The 26,524-nt window shown below is 45.0% G+C and overlaps 2 protein-coding genes across 5 annotated transcripts in view; one reads left to right on the forward strand and one right to left on the reverse strand.

The window, feature by feature from the left end:
* The window catches only part of DZIP1 (DAZ interacting zinc finger protein 1), a 169,441-nt gene extending 145,285 nt beyond the window's left edge, over positions 1-24,156 (forward strand). For all 4 annotated transcript variants that reach the window (XM_075336751.1, XM_075336752.1, XM_075336753.1 and 1 more), the window contains 4 exons: positions 1,927-2,138; positions 5,246-5,376; positions 18,551-18,713; positions 23,372-24,156. In XM_075336751.1, the coding sequence (XP_075192866.1) occupies positions 1,927-2,138; positions 5,246-5,376; positions 18,551-18,713; positions 23,372-23,454 (589 nt within the window). In that variant the 3' untranslated portion in view covers positions 23,455-24,156. The remainder of the gene's footprint in view (positions 1-1,926; positions 2,139-5,245; positions 5,377-18,550; positions 18,714-23,371) is intronic.
* A 1,555-nt stretch (positions 24,157-25,711) lies between these two features.
* Positions 25,712-26,524, reverse strand: part of CLDN10 (claudin 10) — a 48,579-nt gene continuing 47,766 nt past the window's right edge. The window contains exon 5 of the mRNA XM_075334356.1: positions 25,712-26,515. Within this exon, the coding sequence (XP_075190471.1) occupies positions 26,410-26,515 (106 nt within the window). The 3' untranslated portion in view covers positions 25,712-26,409. The remainder of the gene's footprint in view (positions 26,516-26,524) is intronic.

Raw genomic sequence — 26,524 nt, forward strand, 5'->3', positions numbered from 1 at the left:
TTCCTGCTTTTGCACCAAAACTGAGGAGCCCGTGGTCCACGGGAGGGTGTATAGGCAGAGGGGAGGGGTTACACTTTTTAAAGTGTAATACTTTGTGTGGCCTCCAGAGGCAGAAGCTATACACCCAATTGTCTGGGTCTCCCAATAGGAGCTAGAAGAAAAGGAATTTACGGTAAGTAAACAAAATTCCCTTTTTTTCCTTTGGTCAGCAGAATACTTCTTCAGCTCCTAAACTAGCTCTTGCAGTCTCCACTCAGTCAGACTCGGTCTCAACCACCACATGCAGCTCCCTCACAGACTCCCTTTCCTCAAGACTCCACTCGAACAGACTCGGTCTCAACAACCACATGCAGCTCCCTCAGAGACTCCCTTTCCCCAAGACTTGGTCTCCACCAGCACATGCAGCTCCCTCAGAAACTCCCTTTCCCCAAGACTTGATTCAGACAGACTCGATCTCAGCCACCAAATGCAGCTCCCTTACAGACTCCCTTTCCCCAAAACTCCACTCGGGCAGACTCGGTCTCAACCACCACATGCAGCTTCCTCAGAGACTCCCTTTCCCCAAGACTCCACTCGGACAGACTCGGTCTCAACCACCACATGCAGCTCCCTCAGAGACTCCCTTTCAACAAGTCTCCACTCGGACAGACTCGGTCTCAACCACCACATGCAGCTCCCTCTCAGACTCCCTTTCCCAAGACTCCACTCGGGCAGACTCGGTCTCAACCACCAGATGCAGCTCCCTCAGAGACTCCCTTTTCCCAAGACTTGATTCAGACAGACTCGATCTCAGCCGCCACATGCAGCTCCCTCAGACACTCCCTCTCTCTGTGAGCCTATTCGGACAAACTTTCTGTCCCGGTTGTCACCTGCAGCTCCCTCCCAGAGAGATCTCTTCTATACAAAACATTTCTGATGCATTCCCAATCAATACATGCAAAGGAAGGATTTAACCCTCACCTTCCCAGCTGTGCTACATTACATCAGTTTGGAGTTAACCCTTAGCACACTGTCTTCACAACAACGGTATAAATATAAGTTAAATGAAGCCATTTTTGTATACAGCTGTGCTAACAGAAAAAAATAATAGATGTCAAAATTTGAGCCAAAAACAAAAAAAATTGGTTACATCCTTACTCAGTTGAAGTGAAGAGTTCTCAGTGAACCATTCAGATATGGCTTAGGAGCAATTATGTCTTGTCATTGTTTATATTTCTCTTAGGCCCTGATTTATCAAGAAAAGCATTTTGCATGCCAGTCTCCATGTTGTCTGTGCAGACATAAGATGCACCAAACTCATTAAGAGGATGAATTTGGCCCATTTTTCAACTGCCGTGCACAGAAATATCCAGGAAAGGAGTTTGTTTCTGCGGTAATTCACGCCACTTTTATGGTGTAAATTATGGTGGATTTCCTCCGCTTGTCCATGCCCCATCTTACTTGTGCTCTGCCCTATTTTCAAAAAGGTGACGGAGCTGTCCGGTACTGGCATAAAAACATACTGTAAGTTTCAAAAATGTTGTACGATTTTGAGTTGCACCAAAATTTTATTGCATCTTAAGTTATTTTCCAAGATAATCCTGGCGAAAATGTCTTGATGATTTGGCCCCTTAATGTCCTCCCAAAGCCTTTAGTGGTCTCAACAGGATCACTTTGGCACTGTAAAACACCAGTTATGTACTGTAGCCCCCATACTAATGGAAGTCTCGATTCTGTGAGCGGAGGTAAAATATGTGTAAATGTCAATCCAGGAGACGAGTGAGATGATGGCTGCATTCTTGGGTGTTTGAAGGCAGGTGTAGAATTAGATTTTTAACTAATGTCCAGAGATGCAGTGTTAGAACCAACAAGCGGCATGAAAATAGCTCTACTTCTGCCTCGTGTGAACATTGTCTTATTGAGAGAGCTGTAACCTCTTCATTTTAGGACACCTCCATTCAGCTCTGAGGACGAGTCAGACTTGCAGGATGAGTCTGGGTGGCATCACAAACGTCAGGATTCGTTCAAAGTGAAATCTTCGTTTAGTGGGAAAGTCGGTGTTGGCTTTGCTACAACTGAAAGCGAGTCGGATGGCAGTGTGCTGGAGGAGATAAAACCACCACCAGCCCAGAAGCCAGCTCCAGCCAAACCAGCCAGAGGTTAGCACTGCTTAGCCATATAGCTTAGATGTAGATTTTTAATGTCCATTCAGAATTACATTACCCTTTTCTGTATGAATCAATCTTTATATGTCCAGGGACTAACTAGACATGAATACAGTGTGCCTTGTGCATTAGTGGTAGTGCTGACAGAAAGGGTCACTATTGCCCATAGCAATCGATCAGATCATTAATTTTCTATCCTTCATAGCTACCTTGTAATTAAATTAAGACTACATGGTCTACCAGTATTATGACTACTGTGACCTGCTGGTATGACTACTTTGGTCTGGCAGTATTATTACTCATTTGTTCTAGCAGTAATATGACTACTATGGTCTGCTAACATCACTACTATGGTCTGCTAACATGACCACTACTATGATCTGCTAACATGGCCACTACTATAATCTGCTAACATGACCACTACTATGATCTGCTAACATGGCCACTACTATAATCTGCTAACATGACCACTACTATGATCTGCTTACATGACCACTACTATGATCTGCTAACATGGCCACTACTATGATCTGCTAACATGGCCACTACTATAATCTGCTAACATGACCACTACTATGATCTGCTAACATGGCCACTACTATAATCTGCTAACATGACCACTACTATGATCTGCTAACATGGCCACTACTTTGGTCTGCTAACATGGCCACTACTATGGTCTGCTAACATGGCCACTACTTTGGTCTGCTAACATGGCCACTACTATGATCTGCTTACATGACCACTACTATGATCTGCTAACATGGCCACTACTATGATCTGCTAACATGGCCACTACTATGATCTGCTAACATGGCCACTACTATAATCTGCTAACATGACCACTACTATGATCTGCTAACATGGCCACTACTATAATCTGCTAACATGACCACTACTATGATCTGCTAACATGGCCACTACTTTGGTCTGCTAACATGGCCACTACTATGGTCTGCTAACATGGCCACTACTTTGGTCTGCTAACATGGCCACTACTATGGTCTGCTAACATGGCCACTACTATGGTCTGATAGTATTATGGCTACAATAGTTAGGCAGTACTATGATTAATCTGTTCTGGCAGTAATACCTTGTTTCCCCAAAAATAAGCCCTAGCAGGATTTTTCAGGCTTATTGGAGTATGCTTAAAATATAATCCCTACGCCAAAAAGGAGTTCTAGTTGCGGTTCATTTTTGCGTACCATACTAATACATTAGAATCCTGAAATTGGGCTTGGGCAGCCCTTTCAGAATATGGAACTTTTATTGCTGTATGTTGCCTTGTTGTGTTGCTGTAGGCCCAGGAAAATTTATAGTTGCCCAGTGATTTAGTGCAGTCAGACTGCCATATTTCTCACCCGCTAATGCAAAATTAATATTCATCACATTCCCGGCCTACCCTCTGCACGGCATCATTGATTGCGTCCAGTCAAACTACCCTATTAATTGCCCGAGGACCGCATCGCAAGCCTCTGACTGGCCGGCTGCTCTCCTGACCTGAGCATGACAGCATGTATTTCTATGCAGCTGATGCCAGTACAAAGGTGTGAGCAGGGGAAAGGGATGAATATTCATTTTTCCATATTACTCAACCATTTATGCAGAATTAATATTCACCCTTTCCCCTGCCCACCCCTCTGTCATGGCATCAGCTGCATAGAAATATATGCTGTCACGCTCAGGTCAGGAGAGCAGATGACCAGTCAGAAGATTGCAATGTGATCCTCAGGCAAGTATCACGGCAGTCTGACTGCACCCAATCACTGATGCCAGCACAGAGGGGTTTGCAGGGGAAGGGGTGAATATTCATTTTGCATTAATGGGCACAAAATGTTATATGACACAATCTTATTTTAGTGGAAACACGGTATGACTACTATGGTCTAGTAGTATTTTGGCAGAGGCAGTATTTAATTACTAAAGTCAATCTAAATAACAGTAAGCAGTAATCCAGCACCCGTAGTCCAGTCTTCAGTGAAAATTCAGACATCCTTTATTCACAAAACATGAAATGATGAACACATGGAACACATGGATTAGGATACGCAATGCAAAATTAACCCATTCTAGAACAAGCAACTGAGTTTGATAACAAGAACGTGATAAGATACAAAACACAGGCATGAATGAAATTAATTATCATAAATTATTATGCAACCACCATGGTGGTTGTAGAATAATTTTGATATTTCTGATAATTAATCGTATTCATAGCTGCGTTTTGTATCTTATCACGTTCTTGTTATCAAACTCAGTTGCTTGTTCTAGAATGGGTTAATTTTGCATTGCGTATCCTAATCCATGTGTTCCATGTGTTCATCATTTCCTGTCTTCAGCATTATATATTGTGTTTTTATTTGTATATGTACTACCTATGAGTAAGGGTCTCTATGACCTGAAACGCGTAAGGCAGTTCTGATTTTAAACATGTATGTTTTTAACATGTTTTGTGAATAAAGGGTGTCTTAATTTTCACTGAAGACTGGACTACGGGTGCTGGATTACCACTTACTCTTATTTAGATTGACCTCTGCAGGGGTGGACCGCCCCTTTTCTTCATCCGTGCACCCTAGGTGGTTTGGATCACATGGCTATGGTAGGCTGAATGTACTCCCTTGCCCTTGGAATTTAATTACTAAAGTCTGATAGTATTATGACTTATGTATGAATAAATTCACTGCACTCGTTATTGAACGTGAAATAATTTTTAATGAAACGTGGAAAAGAAAAAATATCCAACGACGTTTCGACCCACCGGGTCTTTATCAAGTCGCTGTCTGATAGGTGACTGTATAAGGTGAGGAATATAGTGCACTGAAGCACTAAGACAATTGAAAAAGGTGCCTTAGAGATAAGATGTGCAAGTGCAGCCGCACCGTTGCTGGAGAATTCAAGTGTACAGTGAGTGCAGTGAATTTATTCATACATGACTTTCGGGTATTACCCCATTTTCACTTGCACCATCCTCAACTCAGCCTGAGTGCAGACCATTTATTTGTTATTAGTATTATGACTTAATCAGGTGACATGTTCACTTTAATCTTATTTCATTTTCTTACTGATTTTGGGAGGATTTTTTTCTCTGTTGTATTCAATAGCAACATTGGTGAAAGAACTTTCTGAACAGTTGGATATGGCACGGTCTGCGCGTCCAGCTCATCTGAAACCTGTTGGTGGAGTGGACATTGCTGATGCCTTTGTTCGAAAGGATCCAGTCATGGAGTTAAAGGTAAGCATTGTAAAATGTACAGTAGTTGTCAGGTATGTAACGTGCCCCTTACCAGACCATAAAATCATTGCACACTTATATGACAGCACATAACAATACTGTTAATAGGTTTGTGTTCCAATTCACGAGAAACGTTTGTCATGCTGAAGGAAGAAAAGGATTTCCCAAAGTTTGCTCCAAAATTGTAACAACATAGTTTATAATTATATAAAAGAATATAATTAACAGCCCCAGAACAACTTTGAGAACCTCTCCCATCAAGTTTAATCTCTTAGCGATGGCGTCAGTACATGTATGGCCATATTGTGTTCGTTCTGCATGCAGCTGACTCAGGAGCTGAGCCTGCCCTGTAAAAAGTGGGTGCTGGCTGTATTACATTGCCGGCATCTGAGAGTTACTGATCCAATCGGACCTAGAACTGATTGCATTAGTTTAACCTTTAAATGTCACTGGGTAGTGTGACAGTGGCTTATACAAGCCTCCAAGACGGCATCAGTCAGCGATTATGGGGTGCTGTTCGGTGCATCCAGGGACTTTCTGGAGTCTCCTCTCTGCCATGGTATTATTCTTCATAGGAGACCTGTAATTTTATAATATTATTTAGTGATCAATATTGTAAAGGCAATCAATAGATTGCAGGTTCATATCCTTTTGAGTAGACTAGTAAAAAATGAAGAAAAAATAATAATTAAAAATCTTTTACCCAAACTTAAATAGCAAAATTAAAAAGAATAAGATTTGCTATTGCTGAGTGTGTAATTGACCAAACTAATTAAATGTAAAAATATATATCCCATCCGGTGAATGGTAAAATAAAATGTGTAAGGCTATGTGCGCACAGTGCGTTTTTTGCGGCGTTTTTGCGCGTTTTTCGGGTGCGTTTTTGGCCTCAAAACTGCAGGACTTTGCTTCCCCAGCAAAGGCTATGAGTTTTCATTTTTGCTGTCCGCACACATCTGTTTTTTTTTACCTGCGTTTTTGAGTTAAAAAAAAAAAATGGACATGTCAGTTCTTTCCTGCGTTTTTCTGCGTTTTCCGCCCATGCAATGCATTTGAAAAACGCAGCAATACGCAGAGATCAAAAACGCAGCAAAACGCAGCCAAAAACGCACCAAATCGCGGCAAAAACGCATGCGTTTTTTGATGCGTTTTTTTCGACGCAGGTGCGTTTTTGTGCGTTTTTAGTGGCCAAAATTGCACAAAAACGCAGCGTCAAAAAGACGCAGTGTGCGAACCTAGCCTAACTCTAGAATTCATGTTTTTCAAGTGTCACATTCCCCACCAAATAATGCAATAAAAAAATTCAACATTATATATATATATATATATATATATATATATATATATATATATATATATATATATATATATATATATAATATTATTATTATTATTATTATTATTATTATTATTATTAGACGCACCCCCAAATTTGGTGAAGGAAAAGAGAATTTTTTTTTTTTTAATGTTAAATGGGGTCCATCTTATAATGCCAGTGTCCGTCTAACAAATCATATAGGGTATATTTCCCTCATAGCCCCCCATCCTAAAATTAGCCCCATTAATCTGGATATGGCTCCCTTATATTGAATATAGCCCCCTTGTACTGGCACACGTTCCCCTGTGCTGCCTATGGCCCCCTATGGATTGTACACGTTCCCTGTGCTGCCTATGGCCCCCTATGGATTGCACACGTTCCCCTGTGCTGCCTATGGCCCCCTATGGATTCCATACGTTCCCCTGTGCTGCCTATGGTCCCGAAATATATAATATCCCGAAATAGTATCAATAAGGGCGGCACGGTGGCTTAGTGGTTAGCACTGCAGTCTTGCAGCGCTGTGGTCCTTGGTGCAGATCCCACCAAGGACACCATCTGCAAGGAGTCTGTGTGTTCTCCCCGTGTTTGTGTGGGTTTCCTCCGGGTACTCCGGTTTCTTCCCACACTTCAAAGACATACTGATAGGGAATTTAGATTGTGAACCCCAATGGGGATAGTGTTGCCAGTGTATGTAAAGCGCTGTGGAATTAATAGCGCTATATAAATGAATAAAATTAAAAAATTAAATAAAAAAAAATAAAAGCTCTGGATATAAAAAACATACCAAGCCTTACAAAGTTCTACATTTTTTAAATCCCTAAAATAAAAAGAAACAAAAAATGTTTAAGTATACTATTGCTATAGTTGTACTGACCTTGAGGATTATGTTGCCAGGTTATTTTTTTTATCACACAATGGACACTTAAAAAAAGGATGGCAAAATTGCATTTTTTAGCCATTTCACTGTATTTTAATTTTCTTTATCGTTCCTATGGGAGACCCAGACAATGGGTGTTTAGCTTCTGCCTCCGGAGGACACACAAAGTACTACACTTAAAAGTGTAGCTCCTCCCTCTGAGCTTATACACCCCCTGGAGAACCAGATCTAGCCAGTTTATCGCTTTGTGTTCAGGAGGCATACATCCACACATGCATTCTCATCTGATTTTTGATTTTTGGAAAGAGTTTGAAGAAAAGCGGGTCCAAGTCTGGACCCCCGGCATGTCCCTTCTCACCCCACTGTGTCGGCGGTGTTGTTAAGGTTGATTCCAAGGCTGGAGCCTTACATGCCGCGCTCCTTCACCATCCCTCCTGGGCTCTGGCTTGAACTGGGAGCCAGCACGGTTCTCCATGCTTTGCAGGAGACCGGTCTCCATCCGCAGCCCTTCAGGACCCTGCTGGACCGGAGCACTCATCCCCAGGGACTTGGAACCCTGCGTCTCAGCAAGCTAAGTACCTGAGACGTTTATATTTGGGGGTCCCTGTACTTTATTGTTGTGGGAGAGTGTGCTGTTTGTGTTTTATGACATTTCCGGCGGATTCTCTGGCTGTCGCCTGAGAACCGCGCCGATGGTGCCTGCGCGCCGGCCGCACCGCTCAAATTTAGGCCCCGGCTTCGCCGGAGGCCTAGTTTCGGTTTCTCTGCCCTCGCATGTCATTCATGCAGAGGGACAGGCTCGGCTCCGCCCGGCGGCCGTTCTGCACAGGGGAGGGACACTCCTCACTGCAGTGTATGTCCCCTCCCCTGTAGGTCTCTATGGCCCTCCAGATCCCGCTCCTTAAGCAAGTCCCGCCCCCTCTCTTCGCTCCGGCGGCCATTTTCTCAGCGTTCCCCCTGCGATCAGTCATTGCAGCGCTGGTCTGCAGCATCCCTGCTGAGGTGCTTGGGGTCTGGGCTTCGGGATCTGGAGGGCACACAACACCGCTCCAGCGGTCTGGTAAGCCACAACCTCTGGTTGTGGACCTCTGTATATAATCTCTGGGGGTCATTCTCTGGCAGAGCTCCCACTTCAGCAGCATGTCTCACACGTGGAGCAAGGCTCCAAAGCTGTATTCAGTATGCACTGCATGTAAGCTCCTACTGCCTGAATCGAGCACCTATCCACATTGTGATGCCTGCTCTAACCTGACGGTGCCTCAGCCTGGAGTCTCACTCCCAGGGGTCTCTCAGGCTGCTCCTGCTCCTGTGGCTGAAACCCCGGCTTGGGTAGAAGCCTTTTCTAGGTCTATCTCCCAGTCTTTTGCTGACTCCATGGGACATCTGTCCAGGACTTTGCTGAACATGCATCAGCCCCCTTCTCAGGGTGCCTCTGCGGCTAGGGGTCTCTCAGGACCGGAGCTCACAGAGGATTCATCTGGTCCCAGACCCCGTCCTTCTCAGAAGAGACACAGGGTTCCCTCTCCTTCCTCGTCCCGCGGCTCTGATTCAGGAGCTGACTCGCAGGACGAGGAGGATGCCTTTACTGGGGGCTCGGAGGCTAACTCCATATACCCCATTGATCTGTCCGAAAGTGACTCAGATGTTAGTAATTTGATTGCGTCCATTAATTCCGTACTGTATCTCAATCCGCCAGTATCAGAGGAACAACCCTCTCTGGCAGAAAAGCACCAGTTTACCTCGCCTAAAAGGGCAAAGAGTGTGTTCTTTAACCACTCCAGTTTTCAGGCCGCTGTGACCAAGCCCAGGGCCTGTCCTGACAAACGCTTCCCAAAGCGTGGTTCTGATGACCGTTTTCCCTTTCCACCTGAGGTGGTCAAGGAGTGGGCTCACTCCCCAAAGGTAGACCCCCCCGGTGTCTAGACTCTCAGCCCGGACCGTTGTATCGGTGGCTGATGGCACTTTTCTTAAGGATTCCACTGACCGACAGATTGACCTTCTGGCCAAATCTGTATATGAAGCGGCAGGGGCCTCGTTCTCCCCGACTTTTGCAGCAGTGTGGGCTCTCAAAGCCATATCTGCTTCTCTAGAGGAGATGCATTCCCTCTCCAGGGAATCTATGCCCGAAATGGTTTCCTTAACTTCCCAAGCTTCAGCTTTTTCATCCTATGCCATGTCTGCCATGCTGGAGGCTTCTCACCGCACTGCGGTGGCTTCGGCTAATTCCCTCGCTATCCGCAGGATCTTGTGGCTTCGAGAGTGGAAGGCAGATTCTTCTTCAAAGAAGTACCTTGCTGGGCTCCCTTTTGCTGGGTCCAGGCTATTCGGTGAACAACTGGATGAAATTATTAAGGAAGCTACTGGCGGGAAGAGTACTTCCATGCCACAAACCAAAACCAGAAAACCTGTCCAGGGCAGGAATCAGTCGAGGTTTCGTTCCTTTCATTCCTCCAACGTCCTCTAAGCCCTCGGCCTCATCCACTAACTCAGCCAAGGACCAGAAATCCAACTGGTGCCCAAAAGTGCGTCCGCAAAAGACCGCAGGAGGTGCAGCCGCCAAGGCAGCGTCCTCGTGACTATCTGCCCGCTCCAGCAGCATCCTTAGACGGTGGCAGGCTCTCCCACTTTGGCGACGCGTGGTTTCAACACGTCTCCGATCAGTGGGTGCGGGATATCATCTCCCACGGCTACAGGATAGAATTCTCTTCCAGCCCGCCAAACAGATTTTTTCTGTCAACTCCCCCCTGCTCCAAGGCCGCCGCCTTCTCTCAGGCCATGGCATCCTTGCAGGCCAACGGAGTATTTGTGCCGGTTCCCGCACGGGAACGGTTCAGTGGTTTCTACTCAAATCTCTTCCTAGTCCCCAAAAAGGACGGTTCCTTCCGGCCCATCCTGGATCTCAAGCTTCTCAACAAGCATGTTCAGGTGCGGCATTTTCACATGGAGTCTCTGCGATCAGTCATTGCCTCAATGACCCAAGGGGATTTCCTGGCATCCATCGACATCAGGGATGCATATCTGCATGTGCCAATTGCAGTTTCACACCAGCGTTGGCTACGTTTTGCAATCGGAGAGGAACATTTCCAATTCGTGGCTCTCCCCTTCGGGTTAGCCACGACCCCTCGGGTATTCACCAAGGTCATGGCAGCAGTGATTGCGGTTCTGCACCTCCAGGGGTTGGCAGTGATTCTTTACCTGGACGACCTTCTAGTCAAGGCTTCATCCAGCGCAGACTGTCAGCGGAGTGTCTCGCTCACTCTTGCCACTCTAGCGCAATTCGGGTGGATTGTCAATCTTCCCAAATCCACTCTGACTCCGACCCAGAGTCTCACATACCTAGGGATGCAGTTCGAGACTCTGCAGGCACTTGTGAAGTTGCCCTTAGTCAAACAGCAGTCCCTCCAACTGGCGGTGCGCTCTCTGCTGAGGCCCCGCCGTTATTCCCTCAGGCGCCTGATGCAGGTGCTGGGTCAGATGGTGGCCTCCATGGAGGCGGTTCCCTTTGCCCAGTTCCATCTGCGTCCTCTGCAGCTGGACATTCTCCGCTGTTGGGACAAGCGGCCTTCCTCCTTACAGAGGTTAGTGGCTCTGTCGCCACGGACCAGGAGCTCTCTTCAGTGGTGGCTTCGACCCCTCTCTCTGTCCCAAGGGCGCTCCTTCCTGACTCCGTCCTGGATGATTTTCACCACGGATGCCAGCCTATCCGGCTGGGGAGCGGTACATCTCCACCACAGAGCTCAGGGCACTTGGACTCCGTCCGAGTCAGCCCTTTCAATCAATGTGCTGGAAACCAGAGCTGTGCTTCTAGCTCTCCTAACCTTTCACCACCTGTTGGCGGGCAAGCACATCCGAGTCCAGTCAGACAACGCGACAGCGGTTGCCTACATCAATCACCAAGGAGGGACACGCAGCCGCCTGGCAATGTTGAAGGTACAACGCATCCTTCAATGGGCGGAGGACTCCAAGTCCACCATATCCGCAGTCCACATTCCAGGCGTGGAAAACTGGGAGGCAGATTATCTCAGCCGTCAAACCGTGGACAGTGGCGAGTGGTCCCTGCAGTTTTTCAGTCAATCTGCCGCAAATGGGGCACTCCGTACGTGGACCTAATGGCATCCCGTCACAACAACAAAGTTCCCGTTTACGTGGCTCGCTCCCATGATCCTCAGGCCTTCGCAGCGGATGCTCTGGTTCAAGACTGGTCCCAGTTTCGTCTGTCCTACGTGTTTCCCCCTCTAGCTCTCTTGCCCAGAGTCCTGCGCAAGATCAGAATGGAGGGCCGTCGAGTCATCCTCATTGCTCCGGACTGGCCCAGGCGAGCTTGGTACCCAGACCTGCTCCATCTGTCCGTAGAGGGGCCGTGGCATCTTCCGGACCGTCCAGACCTTCTCTCACAAGGTCAGTTTTTCCGCCAGAATTCAGCGGCTCTCAGATTGACGGCGTGGCTCTTGAGTCCTGGATCTTGACGGCTTCTGGTATCCCTCCTGAAGTCATCTCCACTATGACTCGGGCCCGTAAGTCTTCCTCCGCCAAGATCTATCACAGGACTTGGAAAATTTTCCTGTCCTGGTGTCGCTCTTCCGGCCATCCTCCTTGGCCATTCTCCTTGCCGTCTCTTCTGTCTTTTCTACAGTCCGGTCTGCAGCTAGGACTGTCCCTCAACTCTCTCAAGGGACAAGTCTCAGCTCTGTCAGTACTGTTCCAGCGGCGTCTAGCTCGTTTGGCTCAGGTCCGCACCTTCATGCAAGGCGCGTCTCACGTCATTCCGCCTTACCGGCGGCCCTTGGATCCCTGGGACCTTAATTTGGTTCTCACAGTTTTGCAGAAACCCCCCTTTGAGCCTCTTAGGGAGGTCTCTTTGCATCGTCTTTCTCAGAAAGTGGTCTTTCTAGTGGCCATAACTTCCCTCAGGAGAGTCTCCGATTTGGCTGCGCTCTCTTTGGAGTCACCTTTTTTGTTTTTTCATCAAGACAAGGTGGTTCTCCATCCGACTCCGGACTTTCTCCCTAAGGTGGTTTCTCCTTTCCACCTTAACCAGGACATTTCCCTGCCTTCCTTTTGTCCGGCTCCTGTTCATCGCTTTGAAAAAGCGTTGCATACTCTGGATCTGGTGCGGGCGCTCCGGATCTATGTGTCTCGCACCGCTGTTCTTAGGCGGTGCACCTCTCTTTTTGTGCTAACCACAGGTCGGCGTAAGGGCCTTTCTGCTTCTAAGCCGACCTTAGCCCGTTGGATTAGGTCGACCATTTCGGATGCCTATCAGTGTTCTCAGGTGCCTCCCCCGCCGGGGATCAAGGCACACTCGACCAGAGCTGTCGGTGCCTCTTGGGCTTTCAGGCACCAGGCTACGGCTCAACAAGTCTGTCAGGCTGCCACTTGGACTAGCCTGCATACCTTTTTAAAGCACTACCAAGTGCATGCTCATGCTTCGGCAGATGCGAGCTTGGGCAGACGCATCCTTCAGGCGGCTGTCGCCCATTTGTGAAGTTAGGCTCCGCCTGCTTCTTAGTTTTTCTGTTTATTCCCACCCATGGACTGCTTTGAGACGTCCCATTGTCTGGGTCTCCCATAGGAACGATAAAGAAAAAGAGAATTTTGTTTACTTACCGTAAATTCTTTTTCTTATAGTTCCGTATTGGGAGACCCAGCACCCTCCCTGTTGCCTGTTGGTAATTTTCTTGTTCCGCGTGTTACCGTGTTTCCCCGAAAGTAAGACAGTGTCTTACATTCTTTTTACCCCCAAAAGTGCCACTATGTCTTACTTTCGGGGTATGTCTTATATTGGAAAAAATCCCACAGCAATCGCAGCAAGTCTCCATGCAATGTACCGTATGGGGATTTGCCGCGATTGCGCCCTATGTGTACCGCAAGTTAAGGAAACTTAACCACCAGCGGCTGCACATGAGGGCACTGAGGCTGCGTGATTTTGTATGTTGTCCATGGTCCTGATGGACCACGGACAACATTACTGCAACATTTCAACATTTCTCGGTAGCCGAGCGTTCAGCTGAGCGCCCGACCGCCGGCATGTGTCAGCTCTCAGCTGAGCGCTCAGCCGCCGGCATGTCAGGGCGTTCAGCTGAGCGCCAGACCGCCGGCATGTGTCAGCTCTCAGCTGAACGCTAAGCTGCCGGCATGTCAGGGCGCTCAGCTGAGCGCTCGGCCACCGGCATGTCAGGGCGCTCAGCTGAGCGCTCGGCCGCCGGCATGTTAGGGCGCTCAGCTGAGAGCTGTCACATGCCGGTAGCATGTCAGGGCGCTCAGCTGAGCGCTCGGCCGCCGGCATGTTAGGGCGCTCAGCTGAGCGCTTTGCCGCCGGCAAGTCAGGGCGCTCAGCTGAGAGCTGTCACATGCCAGCGGCATGTCAGGGCGCTCAGCTGAGCGCTCGGCCGCCGGAATGTCAGGGCTCTCAGCTTAGTGCTCGGCCGCCGGCATGTCAGCGCGCTCAGCTGAGCGCTCGGCCGCTGTAACTGTGCTGTAAAGAAGAAAAAAAATAAATAAAAAATTTTTTACTACGTCTTACTTTCGGGGTACGTCTTACATTAGCCGACCCCCCCAAAACCCCCACTACGTCTTACTATCGGGGGTGTCTTACTATCGGGGAAACACGGTATCACCGGCTGTTGTCGTGGACAGAGTCTCCGGTTGTTCCGGTTCTTGCTCTGTTTTACTTGTGGGTGGCTATTCTCCTTCAGCTTTTGCACTAAACTGGCTAGATCTGGTTCTCCAGGGGGTGTATAAGCTCAGAGGGAGGAGCTACACTTTTAAGTGTAGTACTTTGTGTGTCCTCCGGAGGCAGCAGCTAAACACCCATTGTCTGGGTCTCCCAATACGGAACTATAAGAAAAAGAATTTACGGTAAGTAAACAAAATTCTCTTTTTTTCCTTATTTTCAGTATAGTGAAATGCCTCGACTCATATCACAAATAAACAAGACCTCATATGGCTTTTTTGATTGGTAAATCATAAAGTTATGATTCTTGGAAGAAGGGGAGGAAAAAACAAAAGCACAAAAAAAAATTGCCCCAACATTAACCCCTTAACGACCGGACGATTTTTCGCTTTCCGCTCTTTTTTTTCTCGCCTTTCTTCTTCTGAGAGACGTAACTTTTTTATTTTTCAGTCAATATGGTCATGTATGGGCTCATATTTTGCAGAACGAGCTGTACTTTTAAATGAAACCATACGTTTTACCATATAGTGTACTGGAAAACGGCAATAAAATTCCAAATGCAGAAAAATTGCAAAAAAAGTGCGATAGCACTATTGTTTTTGAGATATTTTATTCACTGTGTTCACTATATGGTAAATCTGATGTGTCGGTGTGATGCCTCAGGTCAGTGCGAGTTCGTAAACACCAAACATGTATAGGTTTACTTTTATATAAGGGGTTAAAAAAAAACGGAAGTTTGTCCGAAAAAAGGGGCACATGTTTTTTGCCATATTCCGTGACCCGTAACGTTCTCATTTTTCGGGATCTATGGCTCAGTGACGGCTACTTTTTTGCGTCTCAAGCTGACGATTTTTAACTGTACCATTTCTGTGCAGATGCTACGTTTTATTCGCTTGTTATTGCATTTTGCGCAAAAGTTGTGGTGACAGAAAACGTCATTTTGTCGTTTGGAATTTTTTTGCTGCTACGCCGTTTACTGATCAGATTAATTGATTTTATATTTTGATAGATCGGGCATTTCTGAACGCGGTGATACCAAATGTGTGTATTTTTTTAACCTTTTAATTTTCAATGGGGCGAAAGGGGGGTGATTTGAACTTTTTAGTTTTTTTTTTTAATTTTTTAGAACTTTTTTTTTACTTTTTTTTTTTATTATTATTTTACTAGTCCCCCTAGGGGGCTATTGCGATCAGCAATCCGATCAATCGATCTGCCCTATCTGCTGATCACAGCTGTACAGCTTTAAACAGCAGATGTTGTTAAAATGGCGCTGTCACATATTGACAGCACCATTTAACGGGTTAAATGGCACGAGCAGATAACGATTCTGCTGGTGCCTAGCAGGCACACATCTCAGCTGTGAAAATCACCTGAGATGTGCGCCGATCGCGGCATGCTGCCGCCGCCAGACCGCGGGCAGTAACATTATGACCGCTAGGACGTAATATTACTGCCCGCGGTCATTAAGGGGTTAAAAGGAGGCTATCGTCAGAAAATTACCTATAGTTTACGTCAGGTTTTTGTGTTACTACATAAGTAATCATGTAATTTTCACACTGGCTACTGGGGCATTTTGAGACTATATTTCTTGTCCTTTCAGGAAGAGTTTTCAGCATACTCCTTATCAGCAGAGGCAGAATTACGGTGGCAGGTTACCCAGCTAATAACAAAGGATCCACCGATCATAATTGGTGATGTCACTGCTGACACTGCTCTCCTTCCCTTAAACATTTCCTAGATACACACTCAATAGATACTTCACTGCAAAAGATAGCGTCAGTGTCTGTTCATGGTGGCTAAGTACATGTATTATTTCCTGAAACAAAAGAAAGTTAGAGTTTGAAGCCCCAATGGACAGTGTGTAAATTGCAAGAGTTCTATTTTTTATATTTAATACAGATTGTGAAACGGAAACCCCCCCCCCAAAAAAACCTTACCAAAAATCTTTAAATAAATACATTTAAACGAAAAACTGACTTAAACAATGTTTTTTTTATTCTGATATGACGTGGTGATAGTTCCCCTATAGCAGTGTTTCATGGCTACAGGTCTGTAGCCAAAACAGTGCAAAAACATGCAGCCTTTTTGTTGCAGAACTTTGGTCAAAAACTCAGCTTTGCAGTGCAAAACCCAAATGGCAAAAACAATTGACATGTCAATTGTTTTTGCCATTTGGGTTTTGCAGTGCAAAGCTGAGTTTTTGACCAAAGTATTGCAACAAAAAGGCTGCAGTTTGAACTGCATAGTGCGGACAAGAAACCCAAATTCCCATAGACTTTGCTTGAAAAGCAGAAAACAACCATTGTGCCATTAAACGCTGCAGTTGAAAAAGCAGCAAAAAAGCAGGTAAAAAGCAACGTGCGGACATAGCCTAAGGTGACTTGTGGGGTTTTTTCACTATTTTGGCACATCAAGGGTGTCCACTATCTATTTCAGCCAATTTTGCACTTTAAAATTTGAATGGCAGTCTTTCCCTTCTGAGCCCTGTTGTGCACCCAAAGAGTAGTTTTCTACCTTATGTGGGGTATCTGCATAATCAAGAGAAATTGCACAACAAATTGTATGGTGCATTTTATCCTTTTATGCTTATGAAAGTGAAACATTTTTATGGCAAAAAGTAAATTTTCACTTTTTTTTTCCCTTACACATTGCTTTAATTCCTGTGGGTTTGAGGGGTGCATTTGTTTTTTATTTTATTTTTTAAATGGTGTCTATATTGGTTTTGTAAATTTTGTTGGAAAAATGACAAATTACTCATAATCTTTTAACCCATTTATAATTTCATAACAAAAAAAAATGATGTTTCAAAAATGGTGCTGATGTAAAGTAGGCAAGTGAAAATGTTATTTATTAACTGTGTTGTGTGACATAACTCTCTCATTTCAGGTCATAAAAATGAAAAGTTATAAAATCACAAAATTTTCACCAAATTATGATATTTTCACAAATAAACATAAAACCTTGCAATCTAAATTTATAAATTTACCACTAACATTAAGTACAAATATCTATCCATCCATTATGTGTATGTGTGTGTGTGTGTGTGTGTATTTGTGTCAAAAACGGAACAAGATAGAGGAAAAAAAGTGAATTACAAAGTTGTAGGCCATCATCAATTCAATGCGAATCGACACCTTGCATACAGAAATGCTAAGATTAGAACGTGCAAAACTCACAAGGCTGCGGATGTGAAGCGATACCTCATGTAGACCTTTCTACAAGTCTTTGGGTATGGTGGCTGCATGGAGTGGCCTCCACGCTCACCTGACCTGACCCCATTGGACTTCTTTCTGTGAGGTCACGTCAAACAGCAGGTGTATGCGACCCCTCCACCAATATTGCAGGACCTACGATGACGTATCACAGATGCTTGTGCAATCGTGTCACCCACCATATTGCACAAGGTGCAGCAAGATACAGTATGCTGTCCAGAGTCCAGATGTGCATTGCAGCTGACGGTGGCCACTTTGAGCATCAAAGTTAAATGAGCTCCATACGCGTGACCAGCATTCAATGTTTTTGGGGGGTCATGGGTGTCATATCATAGCATTTCTGTATGTAAAGTGTCGATTCGTATTGAATTGATGATGCCCTACAATTTTTTAATTCACTTTTTTTTTCTCTATCTCGTTCCGTTTTCGAGATAAAAATGCTAACTCCGTTGTTTTCCACCAGGTGGCGCTCTAGGTGGTTTCATTGCGTAGCACATAGCTACTTTACTATACCTAGACACCACTTCTATGCCTATAGCTGCCGCCGTTCTCAAGTTGATGGCGATGGACAGGATATGGGTGGACACACTGTATGTGTATATATAATAGTGTTCAGAATCACTGGGGTCCGTTGAAGCGTTCCTCATCCGTTGAAGCGTCCTCATAAAGTGACACTGGTCAGAATTGTTAAATTTGGCCTTGTCAGGAAGGTGAAAACGAACTTCTGCGGTATACGAGGTTTAGGGTACCCAAAAATAGTATCAGTGAAAACTATGACTTATACACATACGTCGATAGAAAAAAAAAATTGGCCCCTGGAAGTAAACCATGAGAAAACAAAAAACTTGTTTTGTCGTTAAGGGCCAAAATAGACTGCTGCTGAAGGGGTTAAAAGACAAGTAAAGCCAAAAATAAATCCTATCCATGTATAACATTGCAACAAGTTCGACACAGCCAGTGTCTCCAGTGTGGCAGGAAGGCATTGTTACCCCCTGCTGCGCTCCCTCCCGGTGTCCCCGTTAGCCGATGAATGTTTGGTAAAGAACAGCTTTTCCAACAATGCTTATTTTGTTTCTATTTCTTTTGCTCGACAGGTTACCGACCTTGATGACACTGAATTTGATAGCACTTCACTAGAGGACGAACTGTTTGAAGTGCCAAGATCTGTAAAACCCAGAAAAGCTACTGTACCCAAAAAAGAGCTCCCTGAATCTTCTGTGAAAAATACGTTCACTGCTTCTAAATTGACAAAAGGAGGTATGTAATGTGCAGGGAATCCTAATAGATGCATACAGGAATTCTTAGAAAGTCTGGACCTGGAGAGATTTATCCAACAAAATGTGGCAGATTTCAATTGCAAGATGTTGCAAAAAAAGGCTACAAATTTTTTTGTGTTCAACAGTCTTTGCCCCACCTCACAGTTCCAAACTTCTAAGGCTATGTTCACACTGGGCTTTTTTTGGTAAGTTTTTGCTATGTTTTTTAGCTGCAGATTTGCCTTGGTTTTATGCAAATCCATGCTAATAAAACGCTGCTTTTTACAGTCCCAGCAAAGTCTGAGAGTTCTGAAATCTCATGCACACACACACAAACACATCAGGTTTTTTTCCTGACTGTTTTGTCAAATACCTACATTTTTGGTCAGGATTTTATAGCATGAGTATGTCAATTCTTTGCTGCAGATTTTCTGCGTTTTTTTTATTGATAGAACCCATTTTGTAGAAAAAAAGCAGCAAATCTGCAGCAAAACACCACTAAATAATGCACCAAAAATGCAGATGACTCAAAGGAGATTTCCTGCCACAAGATCAGGTTTTGGTCAGGAAAAAAACTTGCCAAAAAAGCTCTGTGTGCCTAAGGCCAGTTTCAAACATCCAATCGACGTAGTTAAGTGTTGTCCAGTCTAAAATGATAAGTCTGCAGTCACTCTATGTGTTACTCTATGTGTCACTGTATGTGACTGCAGACTCATGAATCCTCCCAGCGCACACCTAGTGCTGCAAGGGTTTGTCCGTTTTTGAGCCAGGAACGGCGGTTACATGACCACAATTATGTGATATGCATGTTCCGGGCTACAACCCAACTAGTGGGCGCAGCCTCACTTAATACAAGGGTATTCAGGAAGGCGGAGCTCACTAAACGGCCATGCCTATTAGTCGGACGCGCCCATTCCATACATTTGTATTGAGTGAGGCTGCACTCACTAGTCGGTGTTCCGGCTGAGAACATGCATATTGCCAGCCCTGGAAGTCATCTCTCGACTGGGACTTTTTTCTGCGAGCAGGCCCTGCGGGTCACTGCGCAGTATTCCCGAGGCCTGCTCGCAGGTGAAAGTCCCGGTCCGCTGCTTACTCTGGGCGACTGAGGAGTAGAGAATTGGACAAAACCACTGTCACTCTTTAAATATTACCGTATTTTTCGGACCATAAGACGCACTTTTTTTCCCCCAAATGTTGGGGGAAAGTGGGGGGTGCGTCTTATGGTCTGAATGTAGGGCATGGCTGCGGGGAATGAGGGTGCTGCGGTGGAGCGGGTCATCGGGGGCACGAGCAGGCAGCAGCAGCGCCTGTCATGACCACGTGGACCCGCTCATTTAATATGCACGCCCATCCTCCCGCCCATCCCTCAGCGCTGAAGTAGGAGTAGACAGGTGGGCGGGGTGATGGGCGGGAGGATGGGCGAGGGATAAACAGCCGGCCGTGATCACCCCTGGCAACTACTGCCTGGAGTGATCATCGGCGGCTGTATTCACTGCCCCCCGTGCATCATCATCAGCGCGGGGAGCAGTGAATCGGTACACTCACCTGTCACCGTTCCCCTGCAGCACCGCGATCTCCTCCTGGCGGCCGCTGAGAGGACCCGTCCCCATTCTCCTGCAGCATCGCTCCTCCTCCCGTCTGTGTCAGCGGCAGCGCCGCTGAGTGGAGCCGTCCCCGATCTCCTGCAGCATTGAGATGTCCTCCTGTGCCAGCGGCGGCCGCTGAGACTAGCGGCGCACACAGCGATGACGTCATCGCTGTGCGCACGTATCCACACGCAGCCGTCGCTGGCACAGGAGGACATCGCAATGCTGCAGGAGAACGGGGACGGCTCCACTCAGCGGCGCTGCCGCTGACACAGACGGGAGGAGGAGCGATGCTGCAGGGAGTGAGGTAAGGTGAGTATGAATGTTTATTTTGTTTATGTGCCACAGGATGCGGGCCGTATACCAGGATGGGGGTATAATATGAGCAGGATGGGGGTATAATATGAGCAGGATGGGGGTATAATATGAGCAGGATGGGGGTATAATATGAGCAGGATGGGGGTATAATATGAGCAGCATGGGGGTATAATATGAGCAGGATGGATACTATGAGCAGGATGGGGGTATATTATGAGCAGGATGGGGGTATATTATGAACAGGATGGGGGTATATTATGAACATGATGGGGGTATATGAGCAAAATGAGGGTATATGAGCAAGATGGGGGTATAATATGAGCAGGATGGGGGTATACTATGAGCAGGATGGGGCTATATCATGAGCAGGATGGGGCTATATTATGAGCAGGATGGGGGTATATTATGAACAGGATGGGGGTATATTATGAACAGGATGGGGGTATATGAACAAAATAGGGGTATATGAGCAAGATGGGGGTATATGAGCAGGATGGGGTATATAGCAGGATGGTGGTATATGAGCAGGCTGGGGGTATGTAGCAGGCTGGGGGTATGTAGCAGGCTGGGGGTATGTAGCAGGATGGGGGTATATAGCAGGATGGGGCCATATGCCAGGATGGGTTACCGTATATAGCAGGATGGGGCCATATGCCAGGATGGGGTATATAGCAGGATGAGGGACATATACTGTATATACAAGGCAGGAGGATCATTACCAGGCTGGGGTACCTTAGTAGAGAATTTAGAGACATTACCCCCATAACAGTGTCAGCAGCAGATCCTCGCCCCATAACAGTGTGTCCTGACTCCCATTTTTTGCTTAAAATTTTATTTTCCTGCTCTAAAACCAGGGTGCGTCTTATGGTCCGGTGCGTCTTATAGTCCGAAAAATATGGTATATTATTTATCCTGCTTGATGAATGACGTTAAATTGAGTAGATAATTCTAGAATTGTCATATTTTTGGTCACCATTCCTCACAAAAAGGGAATTGAAAAGCAAACAAATTGTTTTATGTATCCTACAATTATATCATTAACAAAGGACTTGCCCAGATTTATCAACCACAAAATACAAAAAAATCTCAGAAAATAAAAAAAATACAAATAACATTTTTTACCTTTCAGTAAATGCCATAACAGCGTAACCCATATTTCAATGATGGAATTGCTGTTTTGTTTTGTTTTTTTGGTTTTCTTTTTGTTTTGTTTTTTTTATCCCAATACATTAAAGACTGAATTATCGTATTTTTCGTTTTAAAAGACGCACTGGATTATAAGCCGCACCCCAAATTTAGAGATAAAAAAGGTAAAGATAAAAAAAGGGGGTCTGTCTTATACTCCAGTGGTGTCTTACCGGAGGGGGGCAGCAGCAGTGTGGAGCGGGGTCACAGGAGGCACGGCAGGTCAGTGGTGGCAGCGGCGGGGCGATGGCGGGTCGGCAGCGGCGGGTCAGTGGTGGCAGCAGAAGCCAATTTTTGGGAGGAAAAATGCGTCTTATAATCGAAAAAATACGGTAAATGATGGCACAGAAAATTACAACTCGTCCCTCTAAAACAAGCCATTACAGTGGAACCTTGGTTAACGAGAACAATGCATTCTGGGAGTGTGCTTGTTAACCAAGTTACTTGTTCAGCAAAAGCAAGATTTCCCATAGGAAATCATTGCAATGCAGACAATTCGTTCCACAACTTGTTAAATGTCCCATCCTGGTGCCCTATTGTGCCATTCCACACACGCACAACCACGCACAAACACACACAAACACACATATTATGCTCACCTTACCTTCCGTTCCCTCGCCGGTCTCCTGGAACTTGCAGTTCGCCTGTACAAGACGTGTATCGGGTAACCAAGGCGACCGATGCCGGAGCTTCCGCACTCAGCGCGCTAACGTCAAAGGCAGGAGCCGCTTGCCTCTGATTGGCCAGCGCGCTGCCTTTGAGTAGTGCCTGACAGGGGAAGTTCCTCCCTCGTCGCGATGGTTACTGGATACACATCCTTTGGAGGGAGGACCTTCCCCTGTCAGCCGCTACTCAAAGGCAGCACGCTGGTCAATCAGAGCCAAGCGGCTCCTGCCTTTGACGTCAGCACGCTGGGAGCTGAAGGTCCGGCAACGGTCGCCTTGGTTACCCGATACATGCAAGTTCCAGGAAGCCGGCGAACGGGAACAGAAAGGTAAGGTGAACATAATATGTGTGTGTGCGCGTGCGTGTTTGTTTGTGTGTGTTTGTGCGTGCTTGCGTGTGTTTGTGTGGACTGCAAGAGCGGGTTAGAGAGCGGTGGATGTACGGAACCAGAAGTGTGTGCGGTGAGTATTTTGCTCGTACAGCAAGGCTTTCTCGTAAACCGAGTTACAAATATACAGAAAGCCTTGCGAAATACTCGCTAACTGGGTTACTCGTTAAGCGAGGTTCCACTGTATGTCAAAGGGAAAATAAAAAGATATAGCTACCGTAAGATGGGGATCAAAAACATTGGGCAGATTGCATGTATTTTTCCAGTCCAGTTCCCGAAAATTCTGATAAATACACAGAAGTATTGAAGAAGTAGTTTGTTAGATATGCTGATTACAGCTCTGGGCTTTTAGGGCAGGTAAAGTTACTTGTTCTTACTACAGAAACCGGTCAGTGGCTTCGTGACATATTGCTCAGATCTGTAAACAAAACTGCTAGACTTTCGTTGTTGAAAGCATATATTGTGGTGCGTATTCCTTGTGGACTGATGAACGTCATCTTCCCTGCTTTCCAGATACCCGTGACGCAGACACCTCCAGCACACTAGTGAGCAGCTTGGTGACTGTGAGTGACTTCAGTGACACATCGGACATCTGATTCTTGGCTCACAATAAAATCCATTGCACAGTGCCTTAATGATTTGTATGGCCAGTGTTGGCAATCTTAAAGTGTTTTTTACATGTGTATGTTTTATGTCTTTGTATTACAAGATGTAGCGATATATGCAAACACCATTGATGTCCTCTCCAATCAGATGCAGTATTATAGTTGCATACTGTATGTCTTTTCTGTCCACACTTTGACGTCTTACCTTTGTACGGTACAAGGAATCCATATGAAGCACTTATTGTTCCTATTTTCCTCATCCGCCACCTCTTTATAATAATAATATGATAATAATAATAATTATTATTTGTAACATTTAATGCATTACTCTAAGGTACTGAACCGCTGCACACCAGAGCCCTGCAGAATCCATCCAGTGTTTGGCCGCTTGCAGTTTGGTGTAGAAATTCTAGAAAATAATTCCAAGCAATCTAGACTTCTATCCAGTGTCTGTAATAGCTTTATACTCCTAGAAATGTATGCGATTGGGTGCAGCACATAGTCCTCTAAAATATGCACATTAACCAGAGAATATATGCCTCCTATTTCCATAATATCTGTAAACCTGTAAAGCACAATATTTTGTGATTATTTTTATTTTTTTTATTATGCAATGGTCAAAAAAGCGGTACTGTATTTTTTTTTACTCTTTTTTTTATCATTTTGTACTGAAGCTTCAGCAGAAAAACAGTATTAAAATCTTGACTTTGAAATGAATTTCTGTGAGTGCCGTGAATGCATTTGGAATTCTATAAAATCTAATATGGAATAATGTGCGGATAAATTCCAAAGTATAATGCAATGATGTTACAAAAGTGTATGCCACCGAAAAGGCTAGACCCTCAATATTTTAACTATGTGCTTGCAGTACATAAAGGAAAAGTGAGGGCTGGAGAATGGCAGCATTCTTACCAAGGCTTCAGGAATACCACGTCATGGCACCACTGGAAGACCCACATCTATGTATGATCACATAATTGCTCCAAAACACTTCTGAGATCAAATGTCATAATCATGTAAGGTCCCATCTAGTTATTTTTTAACATGGCGACAACATATTTTGTAGGTATATCCACACATGGTTAATATAGGCACATTTTTCCCATACACAGCTACAAATCCTCATTGAAATGCAGATGTAAAGGGAACCTGTCACTCGGTTTATGCTGTTCAAAACAAGGACATCGTGAATTTAAGCCCAGTGGTGCCGGACTATAAGACTTCGTCTCTTATAGTCCATAGCCAGATCTTCAAACTGTGTTTTCTCTGAAATGCTGGAGCATTTAAGAGTAAAGCATATTTGGCTGCAGTCATACAGGCAGCTGCTGATTCATGCTGCCCGAGGCTTGGGGAGGCGGAATCAAATTACAGGGTTTCCTTTAATAATCCAAACTAACAGCATCATAGGGATCTAAAAGGAGCATGTATTAGGCTAGGGCCCCACTTTGACCCCACTTTGCGTTTTTAAACGCTGCGTTTAATTTGCATATTTTGTGGCAAAAACCATGCGTTCAAAGAAGCATCATGTCAATTGTTTTTGCCATTTTGGGTGCGTTTTGCTAACATTGAAGTCTATGAGAAATGGCAAAAACCAAGAATCCAGCAAAATCCTGCGTTTTACCTGCTTTTCCAGTGCAGAAAACATGTGTTTTGGACTTCAAAAACGCATGCTTTTTGGACATCAAAATAATGATTTCATATGTCCCTTTACACACACACATAGTCCGACAATTAAAAATAAGAAATGTAATAAATTATTGCTATTTTTCCATAAAATATCATATTAGTGCTATAATTTCATTAAATTAATCTATTTCCATGATTTGTCCTATAAATATAGATTTGTTTCTTTTTTTCCAATTTTTTCATTGAGTTTGACTATTTAAACTTTATTTAGCAGTGTATTGATGTTCAAAACGCATCTATCAAAAAGCAGGTGTAAACGCAGGTAAAAAGCGCTGAAAACGCATCTAAAGCGCGATAAATACACATGCATTTTCAGCGCTAAATTTCTGAAAAAGGCAACTTTGGTCAAATCAATTAAGCCCAAAACGTGCGTTCTAAACTGCAAATAGGTGAACGCAAAGTGGGGCCCTAGCCTTAGACTTATGTGCAAGTGGCCTAAGATTGTGAGTTACCAAACAGTTTCCTGCTACATTAGTATATGATGTGCTGTAACATAATGACTTGTCGCAGATCCATAAGTGACCCGGACATGGTTGGCAGAAAAGACAGAAGTATTGGCTAAGTAAGTTTATTTATTTTTTTTATTTTATACTCCCCTCAATTAAGACCCCGCGGTTAATGGTATAACATGTAAAGTACATCATTTAATTGACCACATTATTATTCAGTTTTAATTGCATGTTACTTCTATCCAAGTCTTCTTACAGTATCTACAAGAAGGGGCTTGGCTTCGAGGAGTCCCATTTTACACTCCATAATAATTTCAAGGGCGGTCACAGACAGTAGAGGGCCCTCGTGCAAGAATTGTATATGCTATCATAAGGCACCTAATTTAACAATCCATCAGCTAATTGATAGAAGGAAACTGTTTTCAGGATGACGGTGGGTCCCCTAACCTGTTCGGCCCTTGTGCGGCTACCCATGTCCACCGCTGATTCATGGAAATTGGTTCCATTCATGAAGTGCCAGGAGTAAACCATCTTACATGCTTGTTACTAGTTGCTCCCACAGTTTCATCCCCTGTTGATTCAGTCATTGATCTCAGTAACTTTCTAGGGTCAGTTTCATAGCAGCTAGAATGCTTAAGTAATGAGAGAAAAGACTGAAGTCTAAACTACACGACAAGGAAAAACAAAACAATGAATTCTATACACCATGAATGAATCAGTGAATGAAGCCTTGTCATTTTTACCCCTTTTTTATTTTTTTTTTTTACTCCTTTCTTTTTCTCCCCCTCTCTGTTGTGTTAATTAAACTGTTTCAGACAAAGGTCTTTGTGTTATATTCCTCCGAGGCGCCACCAGTCGTCTTCAGTCTGGTAATCACTTTAGCCTGGCTATACGAAATCTTATTGGATGATGCTGGTCTGAAAAGA

This window comes from Anomaloglossus baeobatrachus, chromosome 2 (genome assembly GCF_048569485.1).
Source record: "Anomaloglossus baeobatrachus isolate aAnoBae1 chromosome 2, aAnoBae1.hap1, whole genome shotgun sequence".
Lineage (NCBI taxonomy): Eukaryota > Metazoa > Chordata > Amphibia > Anura > Aromobatidae > Anomaloglossus > Anomaloglossus baeobatrachus.